Source organism: Cynocephalus volans, chromosome 1, assembly GCF_027409185.1.
Source record: "Cynocephalus volans isolate mCynVol1 chromosome 1, mCynVol1.pri, whole genome shotgun sequence".
Classification (NCBI taxonomy): domain Eukaryota; kingdom Metazoa; phylum Chordata; class Mammalia; order Dermoptera; family Cynocephalidae; genus Cynocephalus; species Cynocephalus volans.
Window position 1 is genome coordinate 3,817,591 of NC_084460.1, and position 10,003 is coordinate 3,827,593.

Below are 10,003 nucleotides of genomic sequence, written 5' to 3' on the forward strand. Positions count from 1 at the left end.
CCTTCTCCACCCGGCAGAGTAATGTACAGACCACCCAGGAGAAAGGAGGGTGTGTTTTAAATATCTCCGGAGAGCCCTGTGCAACTTGGCATTCTCAGATTCTACAGTAAAACAGCTCCTTCCCTGGCAGCCAAGGGCTTTCTGCTGACACGCCAGAGAGTACTTCTGCCTCCTAACAATCTCATCTGAGCCGCGAGATGGTAGACATCGCCCAAGTGACTGTTCCAGCTTCCACGACTGTTAGATGAAGGTGGCTGGGGGAGTGGGGGGTGTCGGGGTGTGGGATCCACAGAGCAGGAGACAGAATGCAGAGCGAAGGAGAAAAAATGAATACAAAAAAGAAAAAAAGAATGCAGAGTGAAGAGTGGGTTCTAGTCCCAGCTCTGCCACTTACTGGTTATGTGACCTTAAGCAAGTTATTGTTCCTCTAGGGGCCTCAGTTTCCCCAGATGCTAACATTACAGTATCCAATCGGGGATGGGCGGTTAGCTCGGTTGGGTAGAGTGTGGTGCTGACAACACCAAGGTCAAGGGTTCAGATCCCCTTACTGGCCAACTACCAAATAAATAAATAAATAAATAAATAAATAAATAAAGTATCCAGTAATGTTCAGCAAATGCACCCTGGGCTCAAGGCAAAACTAGAATTAGAACATAAGAGTTGGAGACTCTGCATGTCCCAGTGGCAAGCCCTGCCCCCCACTTCCACTACCCACCCTCGTTTCCTAAGTAAATGCTCAATTCATGTTTCTTAAATAAACATGATGACTAGGACAGGGTTTCTCAAAGGATGTTCAGAGAAACACTAACTTGAAGAACACTAATCCACAGGAAGAAAGAGGTTCCTTGCTGAAACAAGCTTAGGAAACATTGGATACGATATCTATTGGGTCCCCGGGATGTGCCAGGCTCTTTGCAAACATTAATTTTCACAACAAACTTTCTGGGTAGATCTTAATTACCCCCCACCCCATCCCATATTACTCATCAGGAAACTGAGCCTGAGAGCCTTAAAGGTAGTGTGGCTGCCAGGATTTGTACCCAGGTCTGTCTGACCCCAAACCTGTACCCTTCCCACTCCATCAGTGCTGCTTTTAGACTAGCCACACACCTTGCCTAAGCAGGTGAGACAGTGAGGTGTTTCCCACCAGAACATCCTGAGGTGGATGAATGGAGGCGCGAGGACAAGAGCCCCCACCCCTCTGAGAGTTTCTCGCTCCTTCCTTCCAAGCCCTAAACATCACGTCCACTTAGTCTTGTGGGGGAAATGCGGACAGAACTCCGATGCTAGGTCTGCCTGCGTGCCTCAGCCCCCATCCGTGCTCCACCACGTGCTACGTCACTTCTGCCAATCTCCCAGGCACAACCAGCAAATGGTAAGCAGCCCTGACTTCTGCCAATCTCCCGGGCACAACCAGCAAGTGGGAAGCAGCCCTGACTTCTGCCAATCTCCCAGGCACAACCAGCAAATGGGAAGCAGCCCTGACTTCCCAGACAGGCCGCACTGACGCGCTCGTGCAGTGAGCTACTCGCTTCCTTTCCCCCAGGACAGTGTCCAGTGGTCTAGAAAGTTGTGAAGAATGAAGGATTCCTCCACTGGACTGCTTGGTCAGCTCCAAGGAGAGCTGAGCCAGTAAGAAGTTGTTCGGGCTGGTTACGGGATACCTATTTGTCCTTGGGGCCAACTTACAGCATTAGCTCCATAAGTCTTAACATCCAAGTCTCCTCTTTTTTGGGGGGGGCACCCCCACAAACATTCCCAACTCACACTATCACCAACCCACCCCATCACCTAAAGGCAAAGATCTCAACTGCCTTTAGCCTTCTACCAGCTTGTTCTCTAAACTATTCCAGGCAAGAACAGGATCCACTCTCCCGCGAACACACCTCCCAGTCCAGGGGGAAATAAAGGCTGGGGGTCACACACTCCAACAACCACAGTCAACGTATCCCTGCGCACATACAACCAGAGACACTGTCACATCCTCACAGAAAGATGCAAACCTACTCAGAGACACTCGCGCTTTCAGACAGACGACAGCGCCCTTCTGAATAGAAATATACACACTGTCACTCACCTTCAGCACAAACAAATACGCCTACTGGAAGCCAAAGGGCGTCACACGGGGACAGCGATCACCCCCACATACACCCAAAGCTGAGGAAACTCGCACAGCCACACGGCCCGTGGACTCACACAGCAGAGACACGCGGGAGGTGTGCCGGGGTCCCCCTGGCAGCACGTGCACAGAGGCGAGATCCCCTGCGGCCTGCCGGCCGGGCAGATGTTCACCGCGGGCTTTGGGAGTGCTGCGGGGAGCGGGAGCTTTCCCAGAGGTCCCCACACTTTCGCATCGCCTTAGCCCTGAAAACAGGCACCTACCTCCAGGGAACTCCAGAGGGCTCTTCCAGGCCCCAAAGGGCCCCGCTGAAAGAGGCAGGGGTGCTGGGTCTCTCACGTCGCCGGTGCGCTCGGTCCTGCCTCTCTGGTCCCTTCGGCAGCCCGGACCCCTCTCCCTCCAAGTTCCCGGCGCCCACCCCCGCCCCGACCGCGTCCCCGCAGCGCCTCCACGTGCCCGGCTCTTTTCCCATCCCGTCCCCGCGGAGAGTTCCCCACGCCAGACGCCCGCCCTCGGGCAAAGCCCTGCCGACTCCCCGCTCCCGGCCTTACCGGTCCCAGGGTGCGGGAGGGTGGGCTGCGTGCGCCAAGCCACTCCCCAGGGGTCCGCCCCGAGCGAGCGCCGACTCTCCAGCCGCGGCTCCGCTGAGTCCCGAGAGGCCGGCGATGGCACTGCGGGGACGACGCGCGGTGAGCGAGCAGAGCCCCCGGCGCCGACGCGCGGGGCAGGGAAGGCGGGGCCGCGGGCCCGAGCCCCCCCGCGCCGTGCGAGCCGGGCCGCCGCGCCAGCCCCGGTGTGCCGCGCCGCGCGAGCGAGCGCCGGAGGGAGTGGCTTTCCCGGAGCGGGCCTGACGGGAAGGCGCTGGAGAGCCCTATTCCTGGAGGGTGAGTAAGCGGCAGCGGAAGGGGGCGCGGGCGGGAGGCGGGGCCGCGGGGCGCGGGACGGCGCGGCGGAGCAGAGAGGGGCGCGCGGCGGCGCCACTCACCTGGCGGACGCGGCGGCGCGGGCGGCGGGGCCGGGAGCTGCGGGCCGTCCCCGGCCCCGGCCCGGAGTCTGCAGGAGGACGCTGGAATGTACGGAATGAGCGCTGGTATGAGATGCGCGCGGCGGAGGGAGGGAGCCGGAGGGAGTGGCGACCCCGCCGCCGGCACCTCGGGGAGGAGACTGGGACGCGCGGGCGGCGAGGGGCCGGGCCGGGCCGCGGGGCGGGGCCGGGCCGGGGCGCCCGGGCGGGGCCGGCCGTGGACCCCTCCGCGCTCCCGCGGCCTCCGCGTGCGCCCCCGCGCGCCGCACACGCACCTTCCTCCCTCGTCTCCCGGCGCCGACTCTCCCTCCTCTCCGCGCCCCCGGCTCCTCCCCCTCCTGGCGGCGTCCGGACTCTTTCCCGGAGCTGAAGACTTTCCTCTCCGTCGGGTGGGGGCGTCCCGTGGCAGACGCGGCTCTGGCCCCGTCCTGCCGCCCTCGGGGTCCCGCCGCACAAGTCCGCGGAAGGCCGGGGAAGGGGCTGGCGCCCGACGCGCAGGAAGAGCTGCCCCCTTCCCCGCGGCTCCCGCCGACGGACGCCAGCTCCGGGGAACCCCCGGCTCTATGCCGGGACCCGCCTCCAGCGCCCCCAAGCTCGCCCTCCGCAGCTTTAGCCCTTTCAGTTGTCCTCGTCTGTCCCTTGGGGATCTGCAGAGCGGTCACTACGAAGAGTGAACCGCATGGGAGCAAGGGTGCTGTGATGCGTCCAGCAGACGCTGTGAAAAGAGGAAGGATCAGACCTCAGCCCTTCCCTCCCAGAGCTGATAACTTAGCTGGGAAGACTCGGTGTATAGAAGAGCGTTGCCATACAGCGGGAGTCGGGCTTAAACTCTCGGGGAAGAGGGTGCTGGAAACACACTGCGCTCCTGTTTGGAAATCTTCAGAAGACATTGGCTTAAAGGGGTACGTTATCAGGTAGCTCTATCATCCCCCTCGTTGGGAGGCTGAAACCAAAGGACTTTTGGCTTTTTCCAAGAAAACAAATCCAACTTCTTGTGAAACTTTATCACCTCACCTAGTATTGGCAGTGGTTGTCCAGATCTTATCTCCCTTGCCGACCAGAAACTTCCTTGAAGACAGGATGAATGTCTGACTGACCTATCTTTCACCCAGCACCAGCATAGTGCCCGGGATAGACAAGTGCATAATACCGTAATAAATGGTAAATGAAAAAAAAAATGCTACCATGGAAGATATTGAAAAGAAAGTGCTATAAATGCCAAAGTTGTTTCCAGGAGAGGTGTTCCAAAAGTGTTTGAGCAACGTTAGCCTCGCTAGACTAAGTATGCAGTCTCACAACGTGAAGGCACTGAAAGAAGTAGCCCTCATTTGGATATATAAATTCTGGAATGCTTATTGAATAATGAGTCATATCAAGGCTTGGTCACACCTCATACACATGGGAGGACTGGAACACGAGGCAGTGTATCAGCACCACTGTCAGCAATGACTGTTTATTCAACAATCACTTGTTCAGTGTCTGTTGACTTCGACACTATGCTAAGTGCAGGGAAAGGTCTCTGCGCTCAAGAAGGTCACAATCTAAATGAGAAGACGGAAAACTATGCAAAGTTCAATGAGAACCCAAGGGAAGGAATAATGAAATCCACGTTACAGGGGTGACGTTCAACCTACCTCTTGAAGGACAGATAAATGAGGGTTTGCCAAATTCAGACTGGAAACTCCATTTAGGTCATGTGGAGTAGCGCAAAGGTAAGGTACCCTATAATCAAGGAACGTTTAGGAAAGGCCTGTAAGCTGGTGTGGCTGGAGAATGAGATATGGAGAATAAGATTAAAAGAAGTGGGTGCCAGGTTGTGAAGATCGTTGTATGAAATGCTGAAGATTTGGGCACCGTGTGATATAATCAGCGTCACCATCAGGAAGACCCTCTGCAGCAGTCTTGGGTTGGATTGGAGACTCAAGTGCAGTAAACTCAGGCAGGGGTCCCAAGGTTGAGGAAGGGGAGAGGACCTAGGAAGCATCCCAGAGGCAGAAGGTGAGAGAGAAAACAAAAATCTAAACTCTAACAGTTGAACAATTGATGGTGTCATTAACTGAGATACAAATTCAAACAAAAGAGGCAATAGGGTGGGGTGGACATTGAGTTCAGCCAGGTTCAGAGGATTGAGAGGAGGCAGACCAGAGTCCAGAGCGGAGACAGGAAAGCCACCCTTGGGTGTCACATTCAGCACAGACTTCTGAGAGGATACCTGGATATCAGATGGGTTTCTTTTTTCCCTGCAGGTCTTAAACATCCAAGACCATCAGTGATCCAAGCTGGAAAGGTGTGTCTTCAGGATTTTGGCCTCCTGGTCCATGCACTTAAGGCTTCTAGAGAGCTTTGTGCTTTTGGGGATCTTAGGTTCCAAGCTGTTGAGGACCCTCTGGGTAAAGGAAAGTTATCAGATATGCAAATTCTGAAGGGTTAAAGACTGCCAGTGATTTTTATACACACAACCTGCCCTTCACAGGGGCATTTGCATTTCTTAAGGAACAGGAACCTCGGGCCGAGCCCGTGGCGCACTTGGTAGAGTGCTGCGCTGGGAGCGCGGCGACGCTCCCGCCGCGGGTTCGGATCCTATATAGGACTGACCGGTGCACTCACTGGCTGAGTGCCGGTCACGAAAAAACGACAAAAAAAAAAAAAAAAAAAAAGGAACAGGAACCTCATTCATTGACCCTCAGGAGTGAATCTATTAGTAGAAATATTTCATCTGTCTGGGTCAAGCTGGAAGAGACGAATATGGATCCCCAGACCACTCTACCTAGTCCTACAAATGGACCCTTCCTCAAGCTTGATGATGGGTGGTGCAGAAGGAAGGGACAAGGGTGTGGTCAGAGCTGGTTTTGATGTGGGTTGGTTATATTCCAGAAGCAAAGTTAAAAATCATATTAATTAGTTTTACCATGTGTTGTTTGGTATTTCCATTCTTGTAATAAATTAACCACATCTATGTGATGAAATTCTTTGCAGCTGTTATAACAGTATTTTTTTTTTTAATGGAAAAGCAGATTCTAAAAACAATATATACAGGATGATCCTGGTTTTTCTGTTTGTTTTTGGCCTTTGGCCCATACGGGGATTGAACCCTGGACCTGGTGTTATCAACACCACTGTCTAACCAGCTGAGCTAAGTGGCCAGTCCTGGGTGATCCTGTTTTTGAAAAAGATGTTGAAAAGCATTTTAGAATAATTATCTCTGCAAGTTTAAAGACTGAGGGGAATCCTTTATTTTCTCATTTTTATTATTTATTTTCTATAAGAAACTTGTACTTCTTTTATAATCGGGGGGAAATGTGATTACAACTATCTATCTAACCCTTCCCTAATTTCTCCACATCTTTAAAAAACAAAACAAAACCCTATACATATAGCAAAACATCACATTGTGCCCTGGAAATTCATATAATTTTTATTTGTCAATTATGCATTAATAAAGCTGGGGGGATAAAGGAGGTTATATGTAATTAGAAGAACTCAGTGAATGGATCTATGTGGAAACACCAACGATTAAGTCTTTCAGTCCTCATTAGTATAGTAGTGGGAAAAAAAAGTCTTCCACATTTTTCACCCATCCACTCATTATCCTAAATATTTGTTTCAACTATTGCTGAGCCCCAGTTTATAACTCTAGAAACTTTTTCCCCAATAAATCAAACCATTTCCCATAAACAAACAAACAACTGGATTCAGTAGCCTAATAAGAAATTGACAAGAACAGAGTAAGGGAAGATTGTTTCCTAGCCTTTAGGTAAAAAGCAAATATGTTCCTTTTGAGATGTCTCCAAAGCTGCCCCCTCCCCACCTTAACAATATTGTGTGCTTGACTCCTACTGTGGTTGTCCTCAGCTGTGACTTTTTTTTTTTACCTTTCCATCCTGTTTCCATTTACTTTTTTCCTTCAGAGCTCTCATCACTCTATAATAACTGAACTTCATCTCATGTTCTGAAGGACAAAGCAGACCTTTATCAAAGTTGTTTAGAGTCTTTTTCTCCCTGTCTGTAGAATAAAAGCAGTCAATAATTTGATAAGCATAATATTAGTCCTATTATCTCTTCATCAGAGAGGAATGCAAAAAGGAACAGGCTCTAGGTCCACTATCTAGGAATCAGTATGCCATGGGCTGAAATGTGTCCACCTCCCCAATTCATATGTTGAAGTCCTAACCCCTAGTACCTCAGAATGTCATAGTATTTGGAAAAAAGCCTTAAAAGAGGTGATTAAGTTAACATGAGGTTATTAGGGTGGGCCCTAATCCAATGCCACTGGTGTCCGCATGAGAAGAGATCAGGACACAGGAAGCACAGATGAGGGACGACCATGTGAGCACACAGCGAGAAGGCAGCCGTCTGCAAGCCAAGGACGGAGCCCCAGAAGAAACCAACCTGCCAGCACCTTGATCCTGGACTTCCAGCCTCCAGAACTGTAAGAAATAAACTTCTGTTGCTTAAGCCCCCCAGTCTGGGGACTTTGTTATGGCAGTCTGCGCTGACTCATTCAGCATATTTCCAAATAACTGGGGGCTGTCTCTGAGGTTCCCATGAGGTCTTCAGTATCAGCTATCTAAGGTCTTCCTGAAAAAAAATCAAAAAGGAGGAAAGACTGCTTCCAACCTTGTTCAGCTAAAATTGTCTTCAGTAATCCTGTTTGATACAATATTCTGAAAACGAGAGTTAACATAAGCCGTGTAGTATGACCTTGCTGGGGAGTTAATCTGAGTTTAAATCACTTTGGCCATCTACTAAATGAGCCTGAGTTTCCTCATCACTCATTCTCTCATTCCACATTTACTGAATCTATATGATGTCCTTGGCACCGTGCTAGGTAAGCCCTGGAGATAACAGAAAGGTCACAATCCCTGCCCCTCAGGCTTCTAACGGTCTGATGCAGGAGCTAGACAAGTAACTTCCACACGGGAGAAGAATTGGTAAGAAGGTAATTAAGCTTGAAAACCTGAAGTTGAGATTTGTGTGGACCAGTGAACATTGACCAACAGAACTTTCTGTAATGATAAAAACATTATCTGCAATGTCTAATACGGCAGTCATTAGCCACGTGTGGTTAATTTAGAACTTGAAATGTACCTAGTCTGACTAAGGAACCAAATTGTATTTTAGTTAATTTAAATATATACAGCCACGTGTGACTAGTGACTATCAAGTGGGCCAGCACGGCTGTGGACCATCTGAAAGAAGATGTCCAGCAGGCAGTTAGATAACACTTGCAGAGCTCAGGAAAGAACTCAGGACTATGGGAGACATCAAGTGTAAAGATGTAAAGTTATGAGAGTTACTGAGTGTGAAGAGTGAGAAAGAAGAGGATTAAAGTAACTTGTGTCCCTGGAGCACTGTACAGTATATGCTCAGAACATGTTGATAAAATGTGTTAATGTGCAAAGTGCCTCTCTGTAGGCGACTAGTTAAAAACACTGTGGTAATTCCGGCAATGGAGTACTGTGGCTCACGAACAAGCACGAGGAGGGACTGTATTTATTGATACGGAAATAGCTCCAGGACACTTACGGCAAGCTACAGCACCATGTATGCAGTATGCTGCCTCTTGTGCAAAAGGGCGAGAAATTGCAAACACATTTTTATTTTTGCACAAACACTGGAAAGTGCTTGCTTCAGCAGCACATGTACTAAGATTGGAAGCATAAACGCTGAAAAGATAGGTGGGAAAGAAACTAAAAAGTGGTAACTACAGGACAGGGGAAGAGAAGGACAAAACAGATGCGGGAGGAGACTTTTGTTGTGTAGTTTCTAAAACAGTTCTTAAAACCATATGAAATTATCATTTTCAAATGTGTATAATTCTGTCTTTATCCACCTATACACCCGATATAGTATAACCTAAGACTGACCAAAGGCATAATCAGGAAACTTTTTTTTTTTTTAAGATGACCACTAAGGGGATTTTTAACCCTTGACTCAGTGTTGTCAGCACCACACTCTCCCAAGTGAGCCACGGGCCGGCCCAGGAAACATTTTTAAAGGACATATTTCTATCTTATACTGATATAGTTTGTCCTGAGCATGCACTAGTTCCATAGAAAATGAATGGAGACCCAACTTTTAAAATCTTGATCTAATTCCTAGCCCTCCCCTGCCTGTCATTGCCTTTGGCCTCAGATCACTCTTCCTTCCTAAGCTTCCTGCTCCCAAACTACAGAAGAGAATTGCTGGATAATTGTTCTTGAGATACTTGAGAATCCTAACAAGAGACAGAATCTAGGCAGAGAGTGCTTCACTAGATGTCAGTACCTTGAGGCGTGAGAACCACTCTGTTAAACCAAAGATGTGTAATAAAAGGAGCAGTCCCACCCCCACCTGGTCCCCCCAGCTTCACCCTCTCTGTGGCTCACTCTCTTATTTTGCACTCCTGGGCCACCGACATGCTGGGAGGCACTTGGGTCCAATGGACCAAAAGCCTAGGCAGAGCCGGGAAAAATCCCAGAGGACTATTTCATATTTGAAGTATTTCAGAAATTTCTATTAACATCAGGGCAAATTTTTGCCTAGGATGTTACTTCAGGTAAGACTGGAGAGAGGGGTACAAAGTACTGAAAGGAGGTAGGATTACGGCTGCAATGAGAACCTGCATGTTTAGTTTCCCATTTAAACCATCCTGTTTCTCTCTCCTCTCATTGCATTTCCTGGAAAACCATCTACATTTGCTTTGCAAGCATTTATAAGCCATTTTATGTGACTGCATGGTTTAAAAAGTTCATTGTTCCATTTTAAAAGAACATTAATAGGGCCAAGCCGTGGCGCACTCGGGAGAGTGCGGTGCTGGGAGCGCAGCGACGCTCCCGCCGCGGGTTCGGATCCTATATAGGACTGGCCAGTGCACTCAC

At 49.9% G+C, this 10,003-nt stretch overlaps 1 protein-coding gene across 1 annotated transcript in view; it reads right to left on the reverse strand.

Moving 5' to 3' along the window:
* TEAD4 (TEA domain transcription factor 4) overlaps window positions 1-9,543 on the reverse strand; it is a 69,898-nt gene extending 60,355 nt beyond the window's left edge. The window contains exons 1-3 of the mRNA XM_063074914.1: window positions 9,512-9,543; window positions 3,105-3,790; window positions 2,671-2,790 (exon numbers count right to left, since the gene is read on the reverse strand). Coding sequence (XP_062930984.1) covers window positions 2,671-2,790; window positions 3,105-3,790; window positions 9,512-9,543 — 838 coding nt within the window. The remainder of the gene's footprint in view (window positions 1-2,670; window positions 2,791-3,104; window positions 3,791-9,511) is intronic.
* Between the last annotated feature and the right edge of the window lie 460 nt (window positions 9,544-10,003).